We start from the raw sequence: 24889 nt of genomic DNA, 5'->3' as shown, positions 1-24889 counted from the left end.
ATGCTCTAGTTATCTCTCGCTTGGACTACTGCAATACGCTCTATGTGGGGCTACCTTTGAAGGTGACCCGGAAACTACAACTAATCCAGAATGCGGCAGCTGGATTGGTGACTGGGAGTGGCCGCCAAGACCACATAACACCGGTCTTGAAAGACCTAGACTGGCTCCCAGTACGTTTCCGAGCACAATTCAAAGTGTTGGTGCTGACCTTTAAAGCCCTAAATGGCTTCGGTCCAGTAACCTGAAGGAGCGTCTCCACCCCCATCGTTCTGCCCGGATCCTGAGGTCCAGCGTCGAGGGCCTTCTGGCAGTTCCCTCACTGCAAGAAGCCAAGTTACAGGGAACCAGGCAGAGGGCCTTCTCGGTAGTGGCACCCGCCTTGTGGAACACCCTCCCACCAGATGTCAAAGAGAACAACAACTACTAGACTTTTAGGAGACACCTGAAGGCAGCCCTGTTTAGGGAAGCTTTTAATGTTTAATAGATTATTGTATTTTAATATTCTGTTGGAAGCCGCCCAGAGTGGCTGGGGAACCCAGCCAGATGGGCTGGGTATAAATAATAAATTATTATTATTATTATTATTATTATTATTATTATTATTATTCACATTGTAAAACGCTGTATACACTGGTGGTGCTCTATAAATAAGTTCCCTGATAAACATTAGAATTTTCTGACATTGTTCACTGGCCTTCTAAAACTTATCTTCCCACGGTTTGAGTTAGTTTGTTGTCTGAACCTGGGCTCTTCATTGATCTCTCTCCAGATGTATCACAAGCGGTAACCAAGGTTTATTCTTGGATTTACAGCTCATGGTTTGCCTGGAGAGCCACATCACTAAACCATGACCTAGCTTATGGCAAGAGGATCGGAGGAGGAGTGCAGCAGCTGCAATCTCCTCCGCAGGGAACCTTATTATTGTGTGTTTGCACTAATGGGTTATGTATATTAAACTCCTTCAATGTTGAACTCCTTCTCTTGACACCTGGCCGATAAAATATTAAAATTAAAATAAGAATTACCCAAGAACCAACATTTAATGGTTTTAACAATACTGGGTTATATCCAACTAAGTCCTACTGAGAGCAGCAGATCCATTGAAACCTAGGGGCTTAAATTCATGAATTTTAGTGGATCTATGCTGAGTACAACTTAAAGATTCTGTGTGGAAATAAATTGTTCTCTACACAAATTGCAGCTAATATTCCTCTTGAAATAATTTGAAATAATGAATGTTACTAGTGTTGGCCTCACTGTTTGTTTGGGGAGGAGGGAAGTAATATTGCTGGTAATGTGATCAGTTCAGAATAAATAATTGTAGAGGTCCTGAAGTTCAGGTCTTTTACAGAAAAACACTGTCAAAACAGCTCAGTTTTTAGGCCAGCTACCTTTGGCAAGACTTTAAACATTGTTAAAAATCCTGCCCGCTATACATTTTGTTAATTAGCTTACAGGCAGCATTAATGTATGTTTGAGAAACTTGATTGAAATCATTGCCTTGTAAATTCATATGAAGTTTCCCAATAGTATTTTCAGATGGTGTCATTCCAAGTATCTGTGTAAAACCTTTAAAAATAAATAAATCGCAGTGCCGTTTTTGCAAACAAATTATACTTTAAATTGTGATAGTGCCAGGATTTTGACCAGCAAGTGGTGATTACACCTTTTTGTTAGATTAAGAAGAGAGTATTGCAGATATTAATACAGGGACGCGGACTTATAAAAAATATTGGGGGGACCCCGGGAAAGCTCATGAATAATAAATAAGCTCATGAATATGCAAATAAAGTGGCGCCGCCTCCTCGTGAGCGAATAGGGGAGAGCGTGCTGCGCCTATTAATCAGCTCCAAAGGAAATTGGGTGGAGCTTTTGCTCGGGAGGGAGGGCAGGAGGCATGCAGCCCGCCCCTCCCTGTGCATTTTGGGCTGGGGGAGGGGCGGCGATGGCGCTCTGCTGGAGGGGCGCCGGAGATTATTGGGGGGGCGGAGCCCCCCCAAACGAATTTTTGAGGGGGCTCGGGCCCCCTCAAGCCCCATGGAGTCGGCGCCTATGTATTAATATTGTGCAGTTTGAAGCGACTAGAAGCGTAAGACCTGACTCCTGTTGAAAGAAATCATTGTCCAGACCCATAAAAATATGATTCAAACTTTTACGTGCAGAACTCTTCAAAAACAGAACATAAGCATCAAAGATACATCTAGAATATCCATGTGCCATCCAGCACAGGCTCAGCATCTTAGAAATAAAAGATAGCTCCAAGAATTAAAACGGTGCCTCTCTCCCCTATTCTAGCCTGCCTAAGGCTATACAGCTTTTTTGAAAAGCCACTATCCTATCCTTTTGTTCTCTATCAGAGAAAAGCTAACAGCCACCATCCTTTCAAGATGGCGAATTTGCAACTCAATACTTTTGTCATCTGATCTCAAGTTACAACACTCACATGTTAGCTAGCAGAAAACAACAGTTAGTTAATTATCAACTCACCCAGAGCTTTGAGTCCACTTAGAAAACTGCTGTGTATGCCAGTGTTAGCAATACACATTTAGCCATTTTCCATTATAAACCTACATTGATACATATACATTTTCCATTTCTGTGTCAATTAAACTGATTATGCTTAACAGAGAGGTCAGGAGATTTTTTCTGGCATTGGGACAACAAGCCTCACAACATGGTACAACATAGTAAGTAACAGGTGAAACCTGCAAAAAACATTGCAGATCTGTAAAAGGATTTCTCCAGTGTTAGGCAGCCTTGATCAGGAGCTTCATATTGCTTTTTAGGCATGTAGATTTTTCAGGAAGGATGAGCGGCAAAGGATGCCTTTATTTTCCTCCTATCTCCAATGTCTTCCCCTATTGTGCTATATACTGTGCCACCAACCTCTGATCTGAGCATTTTATTGCTCTACAGCAGGGTGGTGGAAAGTGAGAGTAGTGGGAAGCCTTTTTTCACCAGTTGTGGCCCCACATTGGATTTTGCCCGTTGACCATGAGGAAGGGACAAGTAGGCTGCTTTTCAAGTAATATGAAAGCCTTGGTGGTGCAGATGTAGCCTGTGGATCATATATTGCTTTCCCCTAGCTCATGTTAACTAAATTCTCATTATTGAGGATGGTGGCAGTGGGGCTGTGGCCTACACCTGGAGATCATCTACTGCCTAGCTTGTTTCTTTATTTGCAGTATGTAGCTGGGTGTGTTGGAAAACAGTGTATCTGCTGGAGTGCATTAGCACGGTTATTTGGTTTCCTATGTTATACAGGGTACACGGGAGACTTGAGAGCACATTTTCTTTATTTTCCAATAACATTATTCAGGTTAATATTACTCCACAATGGTGGCATCTGCCAGGGAAAATAAAACACAATATTTTACTCTTTTAGGAATTTCTGCCTGCTCTGGCTAAATCGGCACATAAACTGTAAATGCCAGGAAATTCTGACATGTTGCAGGAACATGCTACTGAATTATTATTTTTTTTTTTATATGTTCTACTCTGTTTTAGCAACTGCATTGTGCTGTAGTGGGAAGTGAAAATGCCAAGCGGTATTTTGAGGCCGTGCAAGGATCAAAGCAACACCAAGGAGAACTTTTTGGTATTCATAACCTTTTCAAGCTTCAGGACCATGGATCCTGTCTGACAAAAGAGATTCTGGAGGTGTGGTGTTTTACCTTTGTCCTTTTGAATATTTGTGCATCTTTTCTCTATATCTTACCAGGCGTGTGAAGAAACACATGTTTTGAAATGTGGGAGGATTTTCCCAACAGTAAAGTTAGTAATACTTCTTTTCTCACCACATAAGAGAGATCCAGTCTAGTTGCTAGTGTAACTTTTCCTTAACTTGGGGCTGGGGAAACTTTTTTGTCCCAAGGGCAGCATTCCCTAATGGGCATCCATTTGGGGGGCACATGCCAATGGTGGCCAATAGGGCCAGAGGCAAAAAGTAGGCCAAGCAGTTGGTGTAACCCTTTGTACAGTAGGCTACCTTCCAGTCAGAATAATAGAAATAATAATTTATTATTTGTACCCTGCCCATCTGGCTGGGTTTCCCCAGCCACTCTGGGCGGCTTCCAACAAAGATTAAAAATACGTTAGAATGTCACACATTAAAAAATTCCCTGGGCTGCCTTCAGATGTCTTCTAAATGTTAGGTAGTTGTTTGTCTCTTTGACATCTGATGGGAGGGCATTCACAGGGTGGGCGCCACTACCGAGAAGGCCCTCTGCCTGGTTCCCTGTAGCTTTGCTTCTTGCAATGAGGGAACCTCAGCGTCCGGGCAGAACGATGGGGGTGGAGACGCTCCTTCAGGTATACTGGGCCAAGGCCAACTTTACACCTAAGCAAGCAACCAGCATCTTCACAGTTCAAAGAAACATTCTAGCCAGGCAAAAGTATTTGAGAAGGACACAGAATATCCCCAGACAGAAAAGGTATAACCTGGGAAGAGTTCTGAAGGCTTGAGCTTCCTCACCACCACATTAACTTGATATTTTAATATTTATTTGTTTGAGAAACTCCTAACCTGTTTTTCATTGAATATGCTCCCAGATCAGGGTACATCGTAGTAATTCAAAATAAAATACAGTTAAAGTCAGTATAGTTCCAAAGAGCAAACAAGAAACAACTTAAGCAAGTCCATCAAGGGCAGAGATGCCCATCTGCATCAATCAGGCTGAATGATTTAAAACAAAAAACAACAACCTAGTGCCGAAAACCCATCATAGCGCCAGTTGAATGTGAGAGGAGGAGGCATTCCCTGAGCAAAGCGTCGTTACTGAGAAAAACCCTCTCCTTTGTTGCCACATCGTGGATATTTTAGTTATTCACATACATCGTACCTCGGAAGTCAAACAGAATCCGTTCCGGAAGTCCGTTCGACTTCCAAAATGTTTGGAAACCAAGGCGCGGCTTCCGATTGGCTGCAGGAAGCTCCTGCAGCCAATCAGAAGCTGTGGAAACCACGTCGGATGTTTGGGTTCCAAAGAACGTTTGCAAACCAGAACACTCACTTCTGGGTTTGCGGCGTTCCGGAGCCAAAGCGTTCAATTTGCAAGGCGTTCGACTTCCAAGGTATGACTGTGTATATATATATCAATAATACCCAACCAGGAAAATATCAGGAATTAAGGTCTGCTATCTCTGTCCTTGAATGCAAATAAAGCAATTCCCCCAAGCCTGCTGATGCCCTGACATAACTCTCTGTGTGTGTCTGTGTTGCCATTTTGGCTACACAAGGATCAGCACTCAGAGAATGGCTCCATTATTAGTATCTAGAACAGGCATGCACTGGTGTGCAGAAAGGTGACTGATCAGACCAGCGAGTCTACATGATGTAAACTTAACCATTAGTAAATTGCTTCATTTTTTAGAGAGAGGGCCAAGTGGAAGCTGGTGTCATGACAGCTACTACATGGTTAAAAGAGGAACCCCAGGGAGACGCGACAGAAACGGTAAATGATACTTGCCTTTCTGTTTTCACATGTTATGAAATGCACTGCTTTAAGATTTTGGATCTGCTAACTGTGATAAAGTCTTGAGCTGTCAGTTGGAGTAGACCCGGAGGAAACTGGAGGGGAAAAACCTAGGACGGCGGGATTAAAAGTGTCCTAAACTTCTCCGTACTTCAAAACATTTCTGTGCACATTGTATAAAGTTACTTTTCTGGCTTATGAACTTACGTGGCTTTTTTCATTTTGAATCTGCCAAGTGATTTTTTTGGCAGAACAGCGTATCGTACCAAATAATAAATGGAGAGGAACAAGGAATTTAACAACAAATTATTGGTATTTTTAAAACATACACTTGTGAAAGAAAGAAAGAAAGAAAGAAAGAGAATGTGGCCATTAGAGGTTGAATTTAATGGTGTCTCCTTGGCTGATAGAAGCTTTTTTCCTTCCAGCAGGCGGGTGGCGCTGTGGTCTAAACCACTGAGCCACTCGGGCTTGCTGATCAGAAGGTTGGCGTTTCATATCCCCATGACGGAGTGAGCTCTTGTTGCTCTGTCCCAGCTCCTGCCAACCTAGCAGTTCGAAAGCACGCCAGTGCAAGTAGATAAATAGGTACCACTGTGGCGCTTTGGTTTCTGTCACGGTGTCCCATTTCCATACGCTCTGGCACTCGTCATGGTCCTCCATGCGCCAGTCGTGGTTGAATCATGCTGGCCACATGACCCAGAATACTGTCTGTGGACAAATGCCAGCTCCCTCGGCCTGAAAGCGAGATGAGTGCCGCAAACTGATAGTTGCATTTGACTGGACCCACTTCCTCCCTCCACTGGATCAAAAAGCTTTCCATCAGAAGAGGGGTGGGCACAAATGGGTATAACTCTACATTATTTTAGAAAGGCCTGTTTTCTGCTTTTAAATTCTAATGTTCTTATAATTGGGAACCTTGGCTTATGTATAATTAGTTTTGAAATTTGTGTAGGTGTTTTTTTATAAACCTTTCCAAAAGAAGTCCAATGTAGCTCACATAGCTACTATACCATAAATATACTGTAAGCGGTATCATCAAAATGTCACACAATAAAACAGAGACTCCATTAAACATCCAAACAAGTCCTGTAAAAAAAGTAAAATGTCTTTTTTATCAAGAAGTTTTTTGTTTCTGTCATTAAAGATTAGCTACTTCTGCAGTGTTCCCTCTTACAAATAATTCAATTAAGCCTGTAATTGTAAGTGTTTTGAAAATTAAGCCCTACTGAGTGAAGTTGGACTTGCTTCCCAGTTGCCCTGTAAGCATCAGCCTACAAGTTGAGCTTTTTAGTTTTGGTTGCTGTCGGGTCAAATAATAATGCATCTTTAAAAGCTGCACAAAAATGAGACATTGGAAGATATGGTAAGAAAATGAGGAAGTTTCTTCTCCATAACCAAATAGTAGGTAACAAACCAGAGGGAATGGTTTGTCAATAAGCAGATAATAAGAGTCAAAAAGCTGATAATCTAGAAGCATTTACAAACTTTAGTTGTGGTTTTTTAAAAAAGAAATATATATATATAACGCCGTTTTCCTACGTTTTTAAATGTCTGATAATTGTATTTTATGAGCTGGATCCATGCACATCCATCCTTTTCAAATAGGAGGGCTCCATCTCTCCATGGCAGGAATTCTGGTCCAGCAATCTGGACAAAGAGGGAGGGGAGCCCCTGTTCCAGTTCCTATGTAGATCACACAGTAAACAGAAGAGGTTTACAGGAGGCTCCTCCCACCCTGTTTTAATAATTATGACTATGGCATGTCATTTGAAGATTGAAAGTAAGCCCTGATAGTTTGAAGACACGTTTTAAATTGCAGTTTTGTTTCATATTTTCCTGTTTCTCGCATGATTTCAGCATGCAGAGGGTGGTTGTGAAGATCAAGACACTGCCAGCCCCAGGAAACTGTCGAAAAGGGAAGAGTTTGATTGTGGCAGTGACTTCAGTGACGAGGAACCTGCGAGAAATTCCAAAGTGAAAGCAGAACAAAGCCGATCTTGCAATACAAAAAACAGCAAAGTTCTGCAGGGACAGCTTACTTTGCTGCAGTGTGGGTTTCCTAAACTACTAGAAAAGGGCACTGAAGTTACTGAGGATGATAGTTGCATTGCTGTCTCCAGTGATGAAAATGTTGGCGGTAAATCAATGTGGCAAATATCTAAAGAAAGCTCCCGAAATGAATGTTCCCTGAAAACTGAGGACCACTGCAGTACTGCAGGACCTGAGAGAGACTTATTGTCACCAATCAAAGCTGCGAAACAAGAGTTGCATAGAGAAACTACAGACTGTGATTATCGTGTTTCACTACACCCTGAAGAAGAAAAGGACCCTGGAAATAAATACAAAGACATGCATATTTTAAATCAAGTTGGGGTCGTTATGGAGACAGAATGCAGTTCAAGTGACAGTGATGATATCATATTTCCTTCTCAAGTTCCTAGTGACCAGAAATCTGTCAAAAGCAGTAAAGGTGCAGAAACAAATTTTGAATGTTTAGGAACAGTAAAAGGCTCCACGCATACATCTCTGCAAAAGCATTTGACTTCCGAGCACACTAGCAGGAGTGTTTCACCTTACAGCAAAATGACACCATTTGAAAACATCCGAAAGATCACATCGGTGAAAGAAGCAAGTGATATCAGTGATGAGTCTGATGATATTGAGATGTCTGGATCAGGAAAGCAGAAATTCACTGGCATTCTGAAAGAAAAATGGTTCTCTAACAGGGGGCTTGATACCTCCTCCACAAGATCTGTGTTGCACAAGAGCAATTTGAGTGTTGGGGAAAACGATGCCGATTCTCACATAGATGAGTTCTCATCACCAGAAGACAGCTTCCCAATTAATATACGAAGAGGGAGGCTAAATAGTGAGAGGTGTGGAATTCAAATTAAACCCAAATCGCCAGTGTATCCTAAGAGTCCCTCTTTGACTCTGAGAAAACGAAACCATTCCGATAAGCACCAGATTTCTTTCAGCGAGCAAATATTTGAAAGTCAAGGAAAAAATGTGGGATCCCTGGACAGACTTCTTGGTAATTACAAATATATCATACAGTGCAGAATAACCAATAGGGTTCCGAGAATGATGCTTTAAAGCAAAGGCACTTTGAGTTTTCTCCTATTCCTCAAATGAGTGTATTTACAGCAGGACAGGGTTGGAAAGAATTTCTTTACAAACCTGGAGGATTATTTTGTCAAATAATTGTAAAGACCTGTTTCTAAAACTAAAACAAATATTGGTGAAGACAAAGCCTTAGCTGTCTCATAATCCTATATCAACAATTAAAGCTTTCTTTGAAATTGCCATTAGCGCTTAGAATAAGGGGAGCTTTTGAGACAGGTTTACTGCCAGTCTGCATTGCAGTCTAAACTAAGCTTTATTTCAAGTTAAAACTTTCTTCTGTTTTATTGGTCTTACTACCCTGTTTACTGGAGTCTAATGCGCCATCGAATCTAATGCGCACCTCCATTTTCAGAACCTTGAAACCAAAAAAAGGATTTGCTGGAAGACGTAAATGTGCCATAAATCTAGTGTGCACCTTAATTTTCACAAAGTAATTTGGCCAAAAAAAGCTGAGCATTAGATTTGAGTAAATATGGTAGATTCACTGTTGCTCTTATGCTATCTTTTTGGACTCTAAATAGTGGAGTGTTTACTTTAACCAAACACTGTTTGTATTGTATGTACTTACAGACAATACGGAACCAATTGTGTTTTTAGCATCTCAAGATGATCAAAAATTGCTTCTGAATTTTTGCTGCTTTCAACAGAGATTTCATGTTCTTATTTAGGAGTGCAGTCCAAACCCTGGGGTACTGCCCAATGAGGATGAACACAGCTCAGATGCGTCTGTCAGCAGGGCAGGCAAAGAGCAATCAGGCCTGGATTTGGGCTGACGCCGTCACATGACAGCAGTGGGGCTGACTTGGGATCTAACGGATCTCGGACTGGCCCTGCCTATATCTCTTCCTGCCTCCAGACTTCCCACTGGCTGCTGTGAGCATCAGCAGCAGCGGAGGAAGCTGCTTGGGCGCCTGGGGCGACGCACCCAGGGGCAGGGCGAGGGCGGGGCAAGCCGTGGGGCCTCCGGAGTCTGCCTCCCTCCTCCCACTCAGCTGCCCTACAGTTGGGGTAGAGGCAGTGGGCGGACCATTTGGGCAGGAGAGACATGTGGTTCAGGCACGCTGCAGGTCCTGCAGTGAGTGCCGTCCAGCCGAGACCATATAACACCAGTCTTGAAAGACCTACATTGGCTCCCAGTACGTTTCCGAGCACAATTCAAAGTGTTGGTGCTGACCTTTAAACCCTAAATGGCTTTGGTCCAGTATAACTGAAGGAGCATTTCAACCCCCATCGTTCTGCCCAGACACTGAGGTCCAGCGCCGAGGGCCTTCTGGTGGTTCCCTCATTGCGAGAAGTAAAGCTACAGGGAACCAGGCAGAGGGCCTTCTCGGTAGTGGCGCCCGCCCTGTGGAATGCCCCCCCCATCACATGTCAAAGAAATAAACAACTACCTGACATTTAGAAGACATCTGAAGGCAGCCCTGTTTAGGGAAGCTTTTAATGTTTAATAGGTTATTGTATTTTAATATTCTGTTGGAAGCCGCCCAGAGTGGCTGGGGAAACCCAGCCAGATGGGCAGGGTATAAATAATAAATTATTATTATTATATTATTTTGTCACCCCCCTCAATGGTGACACCTGGGGTGGGCCACACCCGCCGCACCCCCTTCCTCCTCCCCTGGGCATCAGTTCTTCTGCCTACCTGCTTGTTGAGCTGCCAGAACAGGGTGCTGGCATCACTTTGTAAGCGGACGCCAGCAGAGCTGGGTGGGGGGACAGCTTTTGCCCAATTCAGTCCTCTGCCAAGCACAGCACAGCACAAAAGGGGGTTGGGTTTCACCTTCAGAGAGGTTAATCTTCCTTAAAAGGTTAAAAGTTCAAGGTTGTTGGTTTGAAATGTGCATCCTGCTAACCAGCCACATTTGGGTGAATTAAGAGTTGCTAGGCTCCTTAGAAGGGACGTGGGTGGCGCTGTGGGTTAAACCACAGAGCCTAGGACTTGCCGATCAGAAGGTCGGTGGTTTGAATCCCCGTGATGGGGTGGGCTCCCGTTGCTCGGTCCCTGCTCCTGCCAACCTAGCAGTTCGAAAGCACGTCAGAGTGCAAGTAGATAAATAGGTGCTGCTCCAGCGGGAAGGTAAACAGCGTTTCCGTGCGCTGCTCTGGTTCGCCAGAAGCGGCTTAGTCATGCTGGCCACATGACCCGGAAGCTGTACGCCGGCTCCCTTGACCAATAAAGCAAGATGAGCACCACAACCCCAGAGTCGGCCACGACTGGACCTAATGGTCAGGGGTCCCTTTACCTTTACCTTTAGGATCCTTAGAGGCTGTAGAACAGGCTCACGTAGCTTAAAATTTGCTTAAGTGTAGATGCAAACACAGACCAAAGTTCAGAAAGAAAACTCTTTTGTATACAAATAGTGTTGTGGTTTTTTTAAAAAGAGGACTTAAAGAAAAGAGGGAAAGGGCAGGAGATTCAGGGCTCAGTTTTCCCCTAACAATGCCTGCTGGTGCAAAGTTTCCTTTTGTTTCATTGAATGCCTACCTGCCAATCTTGTTGTATCCTTAGATGAATGAACTCTGGTGTTTCTTTTTCGACTGATAGGTGATGTTGCAGAAGTGTCGTATGTTCACTCCAATCAAAATGTGGTTGGTTCAAGCAAGGCAGAAAATCAGATGAGTCGGTGGGCGGTGCAAGACGTGTTTGAACTGCAGCAGTTTTCGCAGCTCCCTGCAAATGTAGCAGTGCGCCCTGCCAAGGTAAAGAGGAGGATTTGCGGAATGTTTTCTGTTTCTGTTGTTGTTGTTGGTTTTCGACCTCAGTATTTCCCTTGCTTTTTAAACCTGCCTTTTTCAATATTAGCAACCGTGAGTGATCAGAGGCCTAGTTCCTTGGACAAGGGGCCTCCAACAGAGTCCAAACAAAGCGCTTGCTGCTATTTTTGTATCAAGGGAGCTAGGAGTTCGGTGGATAATACGTTACGAAAGATAAAATATATTTTCACTGGGAAATGCTTAACGGACATCCCAAGTATGATATAGCGGTTTGACTTCACCCCCAGAGGCACACGCCATTGTCTCTTGAGGCAGACTGATGTCAACAACAATATTGTCAAAAAAGCATACAATTTCCCTATTTTTGTTTGATAATACATGCAGACCTAGAAGCCTGTCTCCTATGCATGTGTTGCTTAATTTCAATAATGTACAGTGGTACCTCGCAAGACGAATGCCTCGCAAGACGAAAAACTCGCAAGACGAAAGAGTTTTCGTTTTTTGAGTTGCTTCGCAAGACGAATTTCCCTATGGGCTTGCTTTGCAAGACGAAAGGATACAATGTGACGATTTTCAATGCATTCCTATGGGAAACCATGCTTCGCAAGACGAAAAAACTTGCAGAACGAATTAATTTCGTCTTGCGAGGCACCACTGTACAGTCATACCTCGGGTTCAAGTACCGTATTTTTTGCTCTATAAGACTCACTTTTTCTCTCCTAAAAAGTAAGGGGAAATGTGTGTGCGTCTTATGGAGCGAATGCAGGCTGCACAGCTATTCCAGAAGCCAGAACAGCAAGAGGGATTGCTGCTTTCACTGCACAGAGATCCCTCTTGCTGTTCTGGCTCCTGAGATTCAGAGTATTTTTTTTCTTGTTTTCCTCCTCCAAAAACTAGGGGCGTCTTGTGGTCTGGTGTGTCTTATAGAGCGAAAAATACGGTAGCTTTGGGATAAGTATTTTCAGGTTGCGTTCTGTGGCGACCCGGAAGTAACAGAGCATGTTACTTCCGGGTTTCGCCGCTCGCGCATGAGCAAACGGTCAAAATGACATAATGCGCAGAAGCAGTGAATCACGACGCTCGGACGCGGGTTGCATTCGCTTCTGGATGCGAACGGGGCTCCGGAATGGATACCGTTCACATCCAGAGGTACCACTGTATATATTTAAGCACACATCCTTCTTTGTCTCTTGGCTTCTATTTCCAGTTTAGGATTTATAGGCCACAACATTACAGTGATGGTAGAAACTGCACCGGACAAACGTCTTCCTTCTGCGCTGCTTTTACAGACACAGGAGAGCTCTCGGTGTCTGACATGGCAGTCATATGCTACTTGACTCCCTAACCTGGAGCCTGAAGTCCTTTCTCTCAATCCCTCTTCCCCCTGCCCCCTAGATTCTCTTCTCCTTTGGTTCCCTTTCTTCTGAGACATCCCTGAGGTCAGCTTTCAAGTCAGAGAAGCTTTCAAACCCAGCCAAACTGAAAGTTACCATCTTTCACAAAAACTGCATTGTGAAACTTTTCTTGTTCCCAGAGCAGTTCACATGTTGATGCAAATATCAGGTTGTACCCAATGGAGTTTTCCCATTAGGTGCAAGGACTTTCACCTGCGCAACAGGACTTCCGTCCCTCCTCTCCTCTTGCACCCTGTTCAGATCTGCTGGAGAAGGTTTGGAGAAACCCACTAATAGATTGGGTGGTGCTGCACCAGTCAAGAAGAGGAATTCTGTTTGTGTAGGTGGAAGGTCTTGTGCTAGTGGCACAACTTCGTTGGATACAACCTATTGTTGCTCTCCCCGAATTGGTTTCAGAGTCTTAACTGTCACAAGTGCCATGTCATGCAGATTAAAGAACCAGTATCTGCCCTTAACAATAGCTTTTTATGAAGAAATTAAGAAAGCGTTTCCTAGCAGAGAGATAGAGTGATGAGGAAAATCTGACCTACTTAATTTCTTTGTCAGCTACTGTCAATGGCATGGAAACACAGCTAGAAAGAAGTTGGCAGTCGTACTTTTCCCATTTACACATTCTTTGTGTGCTTAAGCTGTGTGTAGGGTTGCCTGTGGAATGGTTTCTGCATCTTCAAAAGGGAAGGCTATGACTGGAAAATCTGTAGCTTTCCCAGATTAGGGATTCAGCGTTGGGGAAAGCTGCATCTGTTTCATTTTGCAGGGATAGAGTTTTTGCTGACAGGACTGGCGTGTGGGACTGATAGTGACACATCCAATGAGGCAATTCATCTATTTCCTCCTCATGTGCCAATACTAAGAGCAGATCCACACAATGCATTTTAAGCACATCTGTCACTCATGTGAAGCACACAGCTTTGCCCAGTGAAACATTGCGCCTGAAGTTTAAGGAGGTTTGGAATTGTAGTTCTGTGAGGTTGAAATTACAGTTCCCAGCATTCTTTGGGGGAAGTCGTAGGCTTTAAAGTGTTTGCTGAAATGCTTTAGGTATGTGCTGTGGATCTGCTTTTTAAACAACTATTTTGTACCTCTATCCCGCCAGAGATTTATATGTGCAGTGTGTGTGTGTGTGTGTGTGAGTGTGTGTGTGTGTGTGTATATAGTGGTGCCCCGCAAGACGAATGCCTCACAAGACGGAAAACCCGCTAGACGAAAGGGTTTTCCGTTTTGGAGGTGCTTCGCAAAACGAATTTCCTATGGGCTTGCTTCGCAAGATGAAAATGTCTTGCGAGTTCCTGCAGGGTTTTTTTCCTCCCCCCCCCCTTTCCCAAGCCGCTAAGCCGCTTATCAGCTGATCCGCTAAGCCGCTTATCAGCTGATCCGCTAAGCCGCTTAACAGCTGATCCGCTAAGCCGCTTAACAGCTGATCCGCTAAGCCGCTTAACAGCTGATCCGCTAAGCCGCTTAACAGCTGAGCCGCTAAGCCGCTTAACAGCTGAGCCGCTAAGCCGCTTATCAGCTGATCTGCAAAACGGCTAATAGCGCTAATCCGCTAATCCGCTAATGGGCTTGCTTCCCAAGACAAAAAAACCGCAAGATGAAGAGACTCGCGGAACGGATTATTTTCGTCTTGTGAGGCACCACTGTGTATATATGTGTGTGTGTGTGTGTGTGTGTGTGTGTGTGTGTATATATGTATATATGCGCAGTATAAAATTTTTAAGATTTATATGTGCTGTATAAGATTAATTATACTGTATGATATTTATTTATTTGACTTGTTAGCTGTTCACTACAAAATAGTCTCCAAATGATTTATAAGCCAGTAATATGCTTTCATTGCTGTTAGTAATGTATGTTAGTTAGTAGTTTTTCTAAATTATAAAAAATATCAATGCTCAAAGTAGTATAAGTGTACAGATATATCAGCTCTATAGTCACACACAGATCCCTGAAGGCTCCTACCGGTTTGCAAAAGCTCACAGAAGAGAAGAAATGAGAATCTTTTTTGAAGATTTGCTGCCCCTCCAATCTCTGACCCTGACTCCAGTTTTTCCTTTGTGGCCCAGCTGCTATCTGAGCACACAGTCCTCATTGGGACCATCGGATCTTCCTCCCCTATCTTGCTATCTCTATTCATGATCCTGCCCACTTAGTTCACCAGTGCATAAATACACCAGTGCAAGAAAACCTTTAAAGCTACGGTGCATCATTTCTCAAACAATGCCTTTGCAAGCCACTTACATTGCGAGGCTGCAATATATGTTAACCTTATTTGTCCCAGAAAGTGTTAAATGCAGGGATAGAAGCAGGAGACAACAAGGTAATGGTTGTTAAGAATCATGCCTTGCCAGCACATGGATTGGCACCACATGCACCACCCCGTCTGTGGAGATGGAGTTGCCAGATTCTTGATGTTCATTAGATACTTACTTGGACAGAAGTCTGAACAGGAAATGGAACCTCAGGGCTGTTGGTGGTAGTGGTGAAATGCCTAGTGATTTCATTTACTGCCTTTACCACATACTTTGACAAAGCCATTAATCTTTCTGCAGTCTTTGACTGCTATGTCCTCAGTGTACGGCTAATTTTCATGTGCGCTGTTTAATTGCTGATGATTCATATAATTTTTTTTTTTAAAAGACTACACTTTCTCTCTGCTTTTCTCTAGCTCAGCCCCTGTAATAAACTCAAAGAACGTTTCATGAACTAGGAAATCACGGCTGCTCTGGTCTCTTATCTTTCTCTGCTGGCTATTCACTTATTCTTAATGGACACAGTCTAAGAGGAAGTTTGTCTTCTTTCGGTTCCACGGAATGAAGTCGGTGGGCAGCTTAAGACGTCTGCTTTTATATACAAACTGCTTTTACATACAATTCATGTTTTTCAAAAAAAATATCTTGGCTCGTGTTATATATTTTTTAAAAAATAATTTTTATTAACCGGCCAATCAAATCAAATTAAATCACATCGCATAAGTGATCACACACAAGATCCGAAGGGGGATTCTGATCATCTTCTTGCTACTGCATTAATGTCCAAATCAGACCAAATCAGTCCAAACAGAGTTCATAATTCTATCCAGTCTTATCTTGCTGTTTCCACATCACATCTTGTTCATATATTTTCTCTTTTTTCTTTATGATCTCTTCTGATAGTCTCCTTAAGCTGATAAACACCAATACAGTGGTACCTCGCAAGACGAATGCCTCACAAGACGAAAGGGTTTTTGGTTTTTGAGCTGCTTCGCAAGAGGATTTTCCCTATGGGCTTGCTTCGCAAGACAGAAACGTCTTGCAAGTTTGTTTCCTTTTTCTTAACACCGTTAATACAGTTGCGACTTGACTTCGAGGAGCAACTCATAGAACGCGGTGTGGTAGCCTTTTTTGAGGTTTTTGAAGACTTTGGTGATTTTTGAAGCTTTTCCAAAACTTTTCCGAAACCGTGCTGCGCAAGACGAAAAAATCGCAAGACGAAAAAACTCGCGGAACGAATTAATTTCGTCTTGCGAGGCACCACTGTATTAATCTTGTGTGAATTTTTCCATTCTTCCAATCCTCAAATCGAGATGGTTTTCATATATCATCACCTTCATAGATAACATCGTACTTTCCATCATTATCTTGGCTCGTGTTATAAGCCCGTCGCCTGGCTTTCTTCCAGCGCGGAGCCCGCCACCCGCCGCCCATACCTGGCGTATAAGACGACCCCCGACTTTTTAACCTCTTTTCTGGGGTTAAAAATCTTCTTATACGCCGGAATCTACGGTATATGCGATTCCACTTAAACGTGTGGTGCCTCGGAACGTAACTCCTGCATAAATGGGGAGTTGCCTGTACAGTACTAAAAGGAGCATAGTGTCTTGTTTGCTGCAAGCTATGTTGCATAGCCTAAGGATTAATGGACCAGGTTATGGGAGGGATTTTTCTGATGCATAGTTTCCGGGGGGGGGTTGAAGCAATTTTGATTTGTGTGACTCCTGAAAGTTTTGAAATTTCAGATTTAACACTACATTAATAAAAGGATTTGTGGGTGTCCTTGCCTGTATAAGCTGTTTTATGCAACGGGAAATTGTTCTGAACCCTGGGCACTGAAAACTGAACACAGCAATCTCTGAACTGTGGTGGGTTTTGTGGTCTGGAGGACTCCCCAGTTGAAAATAAACTTAATTTTCATCTGTAGCAGATTCTCTTTTAGGTCATGGGAAGATGCTATAAACTTCACTCTGTCCCTTATCACCTGCCCCAGAGAGGGGAACTGTCCTTTCGCTGCCACTCCAGGCAACCTTGCAGGGCCAACACTCTTGTGGTGCAACACCCCCGGGACACTCCGGACGCTCCTGGGTGCCCCATTGTAAGAAAGGTGCTGGGCAGAGGGGCTGTGCTTCACCCCCTCTGCCCCGTTCAGATTGTGGGTGCCTCAGCCCCATCCCAACCAAGCTGAAAACACCTCAGGCCTAAAGAGTTGATGTCTCTGTGGTGGATATCAGATCAATTTCAGATTATCTTGCTTCAGTTTCTTTCAGCGCTGCTCCTGCTCTTTCTGCAAATACTAATACAGTGGTACCTCGGGTTAAGTACTTAATTCGTTCCGGAGGTCTGTTCTTAACCTGAAACTGTTCTTTACCTGAAGCACCACTTTAGCTAATGGGGCCTCCTGCTGCCACCGCGCCGCCGGAGCATGATTTCTGTTCTCATCCTGAAGCAAAGTTCTTAACCTGAAGCACCATTTCTGGGTTAGTGGAGTCTGTAACCTGAAGTGTATGTAACCCGAGGTACTACTGTATATTGTTATGTATGTATGTTTCGTCATTATTTGAGGAGGTATATCTAATTTGAAAACATTTCAAGGTAATAATAATAATAATAATAATAATAATAATAATAATAATAATAATAGCTGTTTCCATTCAAAATTGAATAGATGGGAGCAAAATGGAAGAATACCCTTATGGGGTAGAGTTAAATAAAACTGGATATATCCTTTCTAATTGAAGTGTGCCAACTAAAATGTCCACTAAATATTTGTTAAGCTTTTATTTCTCCTTTGCTTACATTACAGCTATGTTGGGGGGAAAACCATCGCATTCTGACTGGTCTGCATATTGGGTGTTCCAGGTTTATGTCCTTTAATTTATTTTGCTTTAAGTGTTGCCTGCATCCTTTTTTGAAAAATAAAAACCCTCAACAACATAAAAGTAACTTGAGCCTTCTGGAGTCAGGGAAAACATCCTCTTCTACTGTTTCCAATCTATTTTGAATTGGATGTCTGGGTTTCTTATTTGATTCCTTAATTAATTTATGTGTTAATTGGCAAAAACAGCTTCTGTGAAACAGCCTAAATAAGAATTCGAAATTACTGGTTTCTGGAATGGCCCTTGTTTGGCTCCTTTGAACACTAAGTGTAAGAGATCCTCTTTAAGCAATGCCCACCCACCCCCATCCTTGGTAGCAAAAAGGAGGAAAAATAATTATATGAAAAGGAACAGGATACATTTCAAAGGTTTGAAGAAATAATATTCCCCATTAGAATTAATTTGCTTTTTAAAATACTGTACCTTGGTTTTATGCGGAGGCTCCCCCCCCCCCCATCAATTGCTTGTTTTCAACTTAAGTTTACTTAAAGTTTTACTGAAAAGGAATATACAAAGACAGCCATTGAATGGAGGATTAATCACTATGGCAACTGAAATGTGGTGACTGAAAAGGGGGAGGATGTATTCTCCCCTACGCTTCCTGCCAGCTGTCATACTCAACCTTTGCGGAGTGAATCCAGTCCAAAATATAGACTATGACCAGCCCTAAGAAACTATATCTGTATTTTTATAAATTGGTACAAGTATCGCACTATAAAAGAAGACTTAATCCCCTGAATTGGATGACAGACACTTGGCACTCTTGACAGTGTTTTGACAGAGAAATAACAGGATGCTTTGTAGTAAAACCTGGATTAATGGTAAACCCCTCTTTATGTTATTGCAGTGTGGTGTAAATGAGGGAACGAAGCATTCTGTCAGCCTGGGGTTCAACGACGTGCCCTTTCTATGCCCAGCGCAGGTTTAAGTGCTCTGTGGAGTACTGTAAATACAAAAGTAGCGTTATTAAGAACCCTTTGTGCACTTGTATTTTGTATTACATAGGTATTTTTCATAGGTCATGTAAACAAAAGGATTTCTGTCAGCTGCAGTAGATTTGAGCGCAGAGCATCTGTGCAGATCTTAGGTTCGGCCAAGAAAGTTGAAAGAGGGTGTGCAGCCCATAGGTTTTCCAATGGTCTTTTTGGCCCATGACAGTGAGTCAAACAAGAAACAAAAATAAAACACAGCACAAAATCCCCACAAATGTATTTCCCTATTATTGAACAACAAATAGCTAACCTGTAGTTTTAAATGTCTTTTAAGTGATACTGTGGGGTTTTTTTTAATGGTTGGTATGGTGAAGCCACTCATGTTTGCTAGAGGGGCTGCTGTTCTGACGTTTAATCTGATGATACGTGCTTTGGCTTTTAATGTCGAACTATTTCTAAAAGGATTAGAATTTGGAGATGAAGCCTTTTCTGAACTTCAGAGATGGTCAGGACCGTGGTGCAAACAAGTGTTGCATAAATAAGTGCAACTCTATTCTTGGGTCTGAGATGGGCAACCAAACAGCACACTTCTGGATTCATGTCTCTGATAAATCTAGCTCAATGCAAGGAGGTTACTGGGAAGCAGAAGCTGGTATCAGGGGTCAGCAAACTTTTTCAGCAGTGCCTCAGACCTTGTGGGGGGCTGGACTATATTTTGAAAAATAATAATGAACAAATTCCTATGCCCCACAAATAACCCAGAGATGCATTTTAAATAAAAGCACACATTCTACTCATGTAAAAACACGATGATTCCTGGACCGTCCGCAGGCTGGATTTAGAAGGTGATTGGGCCGGATCCAGCCCCCGGGCCTTAGTTTGCCTAGCTATGTGGTACACAATAGAGGAAGATTTGCCCTTGATTGACCTGTTGCCTTATTAAATGTGCACCCCTGAATCTGTACTATGCAGAGTATCAGAATTTCATTTAGAAGAAAAGAGTTTGGATTTGATATCCCGCTTTATCACTACCCTAAGGAGTCTCAGACGCGGGTGGCGCTGTGGGTTAAACCACAGAGCCTTGGACTTGCTGATCAGAAGGTCGGCGGTTCGAATCCCCATGACGAGGTGAGCTCCCATTGCTCCTGCCAACCTAGCAGTTCGAAAGCACGAAGTGCAAGTAGATAAATAGGTACCACTCCGGCGGGAAGGTAAACGGTGATTTTTGGTGTCAGCACCCTAACTGTATACTGAATACAGAGACAATTGAAAGTGATGGTTTTTCACAGAGCATTTTTTTGACATGTTTGGGCTCCAGGGACATGTTATCACTTATTAAAACATAGCAGTCCGATTTCCTAATAGAAATATCAAACAGCTGTTGGGGGACCTTGACATTAACAACTCAAAAAGGCCACATCCGTCCCCTGTAAAAAAAAACCCAACCAAAACCAAGCCTCAGCTAGGAGCATAGGAGAAAAGTTAGGTGAAAAACGACTAACATGTTATATTTCACATTTGGCTTAGAAAAGCAGGAAGAGTCCGTGGGAAGCTTTCTCAAGGAAGAAGAACACCAAAAAGGATAATTCAGTAAATGAAACCAGCAAGCCTTCAGTACTTTACATTAGACACCCTGTCTGTCAAAAGAAGAAGGAGGTTCACCGAGTTGGCTCCATTGCCTTCCTGGTTGGAAAAACACCACAAAGAATCCGCAGGTAAGAATACAATTTGCAAAAATGACCTCCGTTTCTGTCTTTTCTCAGTTTGCTTTATATAAACTTTAGCTTTCAGTGGGGATTATTAATAATTGTCAGGGAACTGCCATCAGTGCCGGAGGGAGAGAGAGGGCTCCAGAGGGATCCCAGAGAGCGTCCCGGGATTGGGAGAGGCAGCCCATCTTCTGGGGAAGGGAATCAGCTTAGCTCCGGTGGAGAAGGGGGGCAGATGGGGGAATCAGAGAGGCGGTCACATGACTCCTTGCCGGGGACCAGCGGGGAGAGGAAGGGTCCTCTGCTGCCCTATGCCTTCCTTGTGCAGAAGGCTTCCGCGCAGGGAGAGTAGGAGGAGACTGGGCATCAAAGAGCTTCTTTGCTGGAAGAAGTTTAAGAAACGCCCACTGACGGATTCTGCCAGCGATTGAGACAGCCACGGGTGAGTGGCTGTCCAGACAGGAAAGGTTCACTCAGGCAACCCAGCCAGGTGTTGGCACAGGCTTACGCACGAGCAACCCCTAGAACCATTACAATAATGTTATGTTTAAAAGCTGTATTGTTTTGAAGCCTTTGTGATTTTAAGTGTGTAACCTTTTGGGAATAAACAACAGAAAATATTGTGGAAAGACAGCAAAATGAGCAGTTCTGATGGTGCATTGCAAATACCTTCAGTCAGGTTTGCTCAGCTTTCCTGAGAAGTTAGAGCATGTCGGTTCTTCTAGTTTTCTATTAGAGTGATCATGTCTAAAACATAACATTGATGTATCCTGAAATTTTTCCACAGTAGTTTAGTCTTGCTGGAATTGTGTCCTCCTTTTAATGGTTGGAATTGCAATTTTTAGAAGAACTTTTATTGTCTAGCCAATAAATGGGGGGAGGAGAGGAGGAAAAGTCCCACAGGACTTCCGCTGCTGGAACTCATTAGGTGAATTTCACCTCATGTTTTTGCAAACCATGTTATATCAGCTTTTTGTAAACTAAGGCTTTGTAAACCATGGCTTGGCAATAATTCTGAATTCTCTTTTTTTCTGGACACCTGGAAATTAGTGTTACAGATTCATGTTGTAAGATATCCATCCATTTTTTTCTTAATTTTTTTACATTATTGGGATAATTAGTTATGCTTTGTTTCACTGATGGCTGTAGGAAACAGTTTGAAGAAATGGCATCTCATTTTCAGAAGGCCTCAGTGGAAGAACTCGCCAAGCATATTATCAAAACTACATCAGAAGAAAGGCAGAAAATGCTGAAAGAATTTTACAGTGCTAAATATCCAGAGTTAAAGGACCGATTAAAAGTTGATGTTCCAGTATCTGTTTCAGAAGGAAGTGAGGAAGGAGATGTGCACAGAACCCCGTTTAGAAAAAGAAAGGCAATTTCTAAACGTGGAAAATCAAAGTCTGAGTCTTCAACAGATCTCTACGGCCAAGAAAGACATGACGCAGAAGTAAAGCAGTTTCAATTTCATCCCTTCATACGGGCTGCTGTGTGCCATAATGTGGAAGATAAACAATTGCCCACTGTCATTACCCAAGATAGCGTTAGTAGCAGAAACAGCCAGGCATTCAAGGACTTTATGGCATCTGACTCATTAAGCAGTAAATCAGGAATAATTGAGGGGCTGTCTGCAAAAGGACAGTCAAACTTGAAGGGGATGGAGTCACCCTTTCTGTCTCCACCAGAAAGCAGACATGCTCAAATGTGCAAGAAAAGCTCTTTCGCAGACATGCTAGGAGACATCTCTATTTTAAACGACCTCTTCAAGAGCCATGAAAATAGACCAACAGAGGCACCTAGGAAGACTCTCACCGGTCCTGCAGTAAAAGCACGAACTCGGCCAAAAGACTTCTGGGACATGCTGAATGAACCGAATGATGAGAGCCTCGAAAAACTCACAGACGTGGCAGCCATAGAGAAACTGTGCGAAAGGGCTTCTACCGTCACTTCATCCCGGAAGAAAGAGGATGACGAGAAGTCTCTTTGGAAGAAAAATGACAATTTTTTATGGAAAAGATATGCAACTGACACAGATGACAAATCTTTGTCTGGCACATGATGTCTGATTTCGAAGAAAACAAGAGGAAAACATCCACAGGTGTTAACAAAAAAGATCATTCCTACCCCCCTGGAACTGGCCCAATGAATTTGCAAGCTTCTTAAGTGCTCTTCCCCCCAGTTTCCTTCCCCCTCCTTTCACAACTCCTTCAAAAGAAAGGTTGTTTTCTCTCTCGAAAGAAGGAAACCTCTGTGTTTTGAAGGAGTCATGAAAGGAAAATATCCTTGAAAAGAGGCTGAAGAAATACAAAACACATTGCATTAGTATTGAGAATAAGAGCGTGTTGCTCTTACAGCACCTGTGGAGATTTTCCTCCTGTTTGGCTGTTGACTTGTGAGTATTCTTGCTTCTGGCTCCTAATTCAGTTTTAAACAGTTAAACTTGGGGAAAAATGTTCCAAAGCCGTGAGCCTTCCCCATAAGACAGTGCAGCACCCATATCGAAGTCCCGTTAGAGTCCCATTTCCCCTGCTTGTCTGCACACATGAAAACTCTGCCTGCTTTCCATATTCCCATCTAGATCATCCCTTCCATTTAGTCAAGTTACTTGTGTCCATGTAAACCCACACACACACACACACACCGATCCCTCTGTGCACAGGACTTGTAACATCATGGGGTGAACGGCCACATCCTTTTTATGTTTCGTTGTAATTTGTTGGCCTCTGTACACTCCCAACATTTTTGTCATGTTTTCTGTCAGCAAAGCAGTGGCAAAAGTGTGGGATTTAACCAGATACCTGATTGGTACTCCTCTGAGCTACTAGATTAACGCTAGGACACTTTCAGACATCTAAAAACACCCACAAGCGAAGTTAATCGCTGCAAACACTTTGGGATTAATCAGGATCGCTCTGTCCCAAACGTTGTGACATCTTGAAAAGTTCTTGTTTGATGATGAACTAGTTTGGCAGCTGCTGAGCTGATAGCATAAGAGGCTCCTGCGAATCTATCAAGTAGTATGTATCATCAGACATCACAAAGTTAGCCTGGAGGGGGTATTGAGCAAGAAGAGGTAGCTGTAGTCTGCTACTTTGTGATATCTGAAACGATTCTGAAAGATAGGGCAGTTCCACTGGGATCGTTTATACAGCAAGGTGTGTCACTTTAGCAATACAAGCCTTGCAGGCATGTATTGCTGTCTCATTTCACACCTGCTGGAAACTAAAACTTGAAGGTGTCAGTGTATGAAAAAAGCAGTATGGTAACCAGAAACCTGTCAGATTTTATTGGGGGATACAAACTTTTAATTCTAGTGTTTTAAACTGAGGACTTAGTTCTTACTGTACATATTTTTTCATCCTAATTTTAAAATAAATGCACATTTTATAAAGGTGATTTGTGATCCGACCTGCCACTACTTGCCACAATGGGATGTCTTTCCACCCATGTGATGTCTGGGTGGTTGATAGTGTTTGATTTGTTTCCAATCAGCTTAAATCACAAATCTCTATTATTAATCAGCTTCTTGGCCATCGTAACAGGAGAGTTTAAACAGTTCTGGTACATCCATTAACTGCATTTGGCATTGCTGGGCACTGGTTGCTAGATACTGCAATGCAGTGATGGCCAAACTTGGCCCTCCAGCTGTTTTGGGACTACAACTCCCATCATCCCTAGCTAACAGGACCAGTGGTCAGGGATGATGGGAACTGTAGTCCCAAAACAGCTAGACGGCCAAGTTTGACCATCACTGCTGTAATGTGTTTTGTGAAACATATGCACAAGCCTCATTTAAATGAATGAAAACTGCATAGCAGCCTTTGCTCGCTGTTTCACTTCACCGTGCCACTTTCTTGAATTAATTACAATTGGCTAAGTGCATAAGTAACTGGCTAAGTCCGCATCACTAAATTGAATTGCCAAGTGGTTTTGCCAGAAAAATGATGAAATTTCAGCTTGGATGAATTTATTGCAAGCATTTTGTCTGAAAATAAAATCCTTTTACATACAATACCTCACGTGTGCAGCTGTGAGCATTTATAAAATCAGTAATGTATCATTGGTTCTTCTGTGCTTCACTTCCTCCAAAGTAGATTTGTAGAACACGCTCCTTTTGGGGATTTGTACTGTCCCTTTTGATGAAATTAAGATGGTAGTAAAAACTAAGGCAAATAAGCAAGCCCTCGGCTCCCCAATCTCTCTCATCACCAACAAAAACTAATAAATGAATAGATAAAGAACCCACCCATGTGATGCTGAAACAGTAACCTTGCCTGTGCATTAGGTAAGACAGGGGTCAGCAAACCTTTTAAGCAGGGGTCCAGTGGGGAGCCGGACTGTATTTTGAAAAATAATAATGAATGAATTCCTATGCCCCACAAATAAC

At 42.9% G+C, this 24889-nt stretch overlaps 1 protein-coding gene across 12 annotated transcripts in view; it reads left to right on the top strand.

Annotated features, from left to right (window-relative positions):
* ERCC6L2 (ERCC excision repair 6 like 2) overlaps nt 1–24516 on the top strand; it is a 57201-nt gene extending 32685 nt beyond the window's left edge. For 9 of the 12 annotated variants that reach the window (XM_028748449.2, XM_028748451.2, XM_028748450.2 and 6 more), the window contains 6 exons: nt 3508–3660; nt 5373–5453; nt 7335–8511; nt 11149–11303; nt 20321–20508; nt 21652–24516. In XM_028748449.2, coding sequence (XP_028604282.2) covers nt 3508–3660; nt 5373–5453; nt 7335–8511; nt 11149–11303; nt 20321–20508; nt 21652–22561 — 2664 coding nt within the window. In that variant the 3' untranslated portion in view covers nt 22562–24516. Of the gene's footprint in view, nt 1–3507; nt 3661–5372; nt 5454–7334; nt 8512–8955; nt 9203–11148; nt 11304–20320; nt 20513–21651 lie in introns of those variants that run through there. The other 3 variants (XM_077936058.1, XM_077936060.1, XM_077936061.1) reach the window with 3 other exon arrangements.
* The last annotated feature ends 373 nt before the right edge of the window (nt 24517–24889 follow it).

Source organism: Podarcis muralis, chromosome 11 (assembly GCF_964188315.1).
Source record: "Podarcis muralis chromosome 11, rPodMur119.hap1.1, whole genome shotgun sequence".
Taxonomy (NCBI): Eukaryota; Metazoa; Chordata; class Lepidosauria; order Squamata; family Lacertidae; genus Podarcis; species Podarcis muralis.
The sequence above is the reverse complement of the archived record's forward strand: the minus strand, read 5'-3'. Positions and strand labels throughout refer to the sequence as shown.